This window comes from Propithecus coquereli, unplaced genomic scaffold (genome assembly GCF_000956105.1).
Source record: "Propithecus coquereli isolate 6110/MARCELLA unplaced genomic scaffold, Pcoq_1.0 Scaffold802, whole genome shotgun sequence".
In the NCBI taxonomy this organism is placed as follows: Eukaryota; Metazoa; Chordata; class Mammalia; order Primates; family Indriidae; genus Propithecus; species Propithecus coquereli.
In genome coordinates, this window is record NW_012154197.1 from 391,630 (window position 1) to 393,451 (window position 1,822).

Here is a 1,822-nt window from a genome sequence, read left to right on the forward strand (position 1 = left end):
TCGATGATCAGAACCCTTCTAGGGGGTGATGATGGGGTGCAATCATTTTGTATTCCAGAGGGGGGACCTCAGACCTAAGAGGAAACAGAGGGATTCAAAAATCCTCCAGCTGCTTTGAAGTTTCAAAAAAGGGGCGTGGCTGCATCTACATCAGCGGGAAGTAGTGGGAAAAGTCACCAGGGAACACGTAAGGACGAGGCCAGGAGAATTTTAGCATGCAAATGAGTAGGACGGCAGTTTACTGATCAGCTACCACCACTGCTGCCTCCTCCTCCTCCGTGTCGCAGGGGCTCTGAGGCCACAGCCCTGGGCTCCCTCTCTCCTGCCGGGCGGTGCTGCTCCTCCACCAGGAGGGACCGCGCCAGCTGCTCCAGGTCCTCCAGGCTTATCCTCTGCAGGCGCTGCTTGTGCTCCTGCCTCAGCAGCCGCAGCACTGCCTCGGCATCCTGTGGTTCAAAGTGCTTGGCTAGGACCCGGTCCAGCTGGTGCCACAGGGGCTGGGGCTGGGGCTGGTGGGCCTCCTTTAGTGCCATATTCTTCAAGGGCCGCATGATGACGTTGATGGAGGCATTGGGCCCAATGCAATAGTCCGAGAGGCACTTATCGTAGGCCAGGAGCTGGCCACGGAAGAGCAGGTGCTGCCGCTCCTCGGGCACCTGCAGCCGCTCGGACACCAGCTTCTTCAGGGTGGCTATGCTCTCGTGTCCCGACACCTTCAGGCTGCATCTCCGGCCCAAGAGCAGCTTGACTGTGAGGAACATTGGGCTAAGAGCGGAATCAGGAAGGCTCCATGCTCTGGGAGCTGCCCTGAAGATTAAGGGGTCCTGCAGGAGAAGTTGCCTTCTCCTATCAGTAGAGGCTGGCGGACCCAGAAGGCCAAGGGCCCAGCCCAGCTGGGCTGCCATTGGCTAATGCACAGTGATGTCACAATGCTGCAGGAGGCTCATTTCCAGAGCGGAACTTTAGGGATGGCAGAGGGGCATTTTGGACACAGAGCATCCTTCCTCCATGAGAGGAGAAGAGAAAAAAAGGAAGGCCAGGAAAGGGTCTGGGAGAAAGGAGAGTGAGCCCAAGAATGAGCCCAGGAAAGGGAGGGCTGGAAAGGATGGGGGGCAAAAGGAGCATGGCTGTCGATTCATTCAACACACCTGTACCAGGGACCTTCCCTGCAGCACCTGGAGCTGGGGAGACACTCGTATCCAAATGGGTACCTTCTGCCTCTGAGAAGCTTTCAGACGAGTGAGCCAGCTAACATTTATCAAATGTCTTCTGCCTGTCCAGCACTTTAGAAGCTCTCTTGGATTGGGTTTCCCAGAAGCAGACCCTGAGACGGATTTGAGCACAAGAATTTAGTTGGGAGGAGGTCCCAAGAGGCACCAGGAGGGGATTGAGGAAGTGAGCCGGGGAAGGGAGGGGGCCACGATCTGCACTAATGAGCAGGCTGCCACGGCCACTGGCGCTCATCTTCCTGGGAGTACGGGGGGCTGCGAGGGATCCACCCGGCCTGCACCACCTGAGAGGCAAAGAGGCTGATTCTTTACGCTCTGACTCCTGCCTTTGGGGAAAGGGAGTGCTACCTCCCTGGCGCCTCCGGTCCTCGGGTGTGCAGAGCATGCTCCTGTGACCAGCGCAAACTAAGAAGCCATCGGGCCATCAGCAACGTGAGCACTGAGGGGATAGGGCGGGGCCCCCAGCAGCTCTGCCTCACAGGCACCACCTCATGGAGTTCGCCCAACCGCGACAGGCGCTGTCCTGATCTCCGTCCACCAGAGCAGAAAGTGGAGGCCCGGCTTATCCTACAGCAAGGAGGCAGCATCCCTTG

General features: G+C 58.3%; 1 protein-coding gene across 1 annotated transcript; it reads right to left on the minus strand.

The window, feature by feature from the left end:
• Positions 1 to 238: 238 nt before the first annotated feature.
• Positions 239 to 914, minus strand: UBL4B (ubiquitin-like 4B). Its single transcript, XM_012663362.1, is given in 2 exon segments — positions 239 to 299; positions 301 to 914. Coding segments are annotated over 2 exon segments (666 nt in total). The 5' UTR covers positions 906 to 914.
• Between the last annotated feature and the right edge of the window lie 908 nt (positions 915 to 1,822).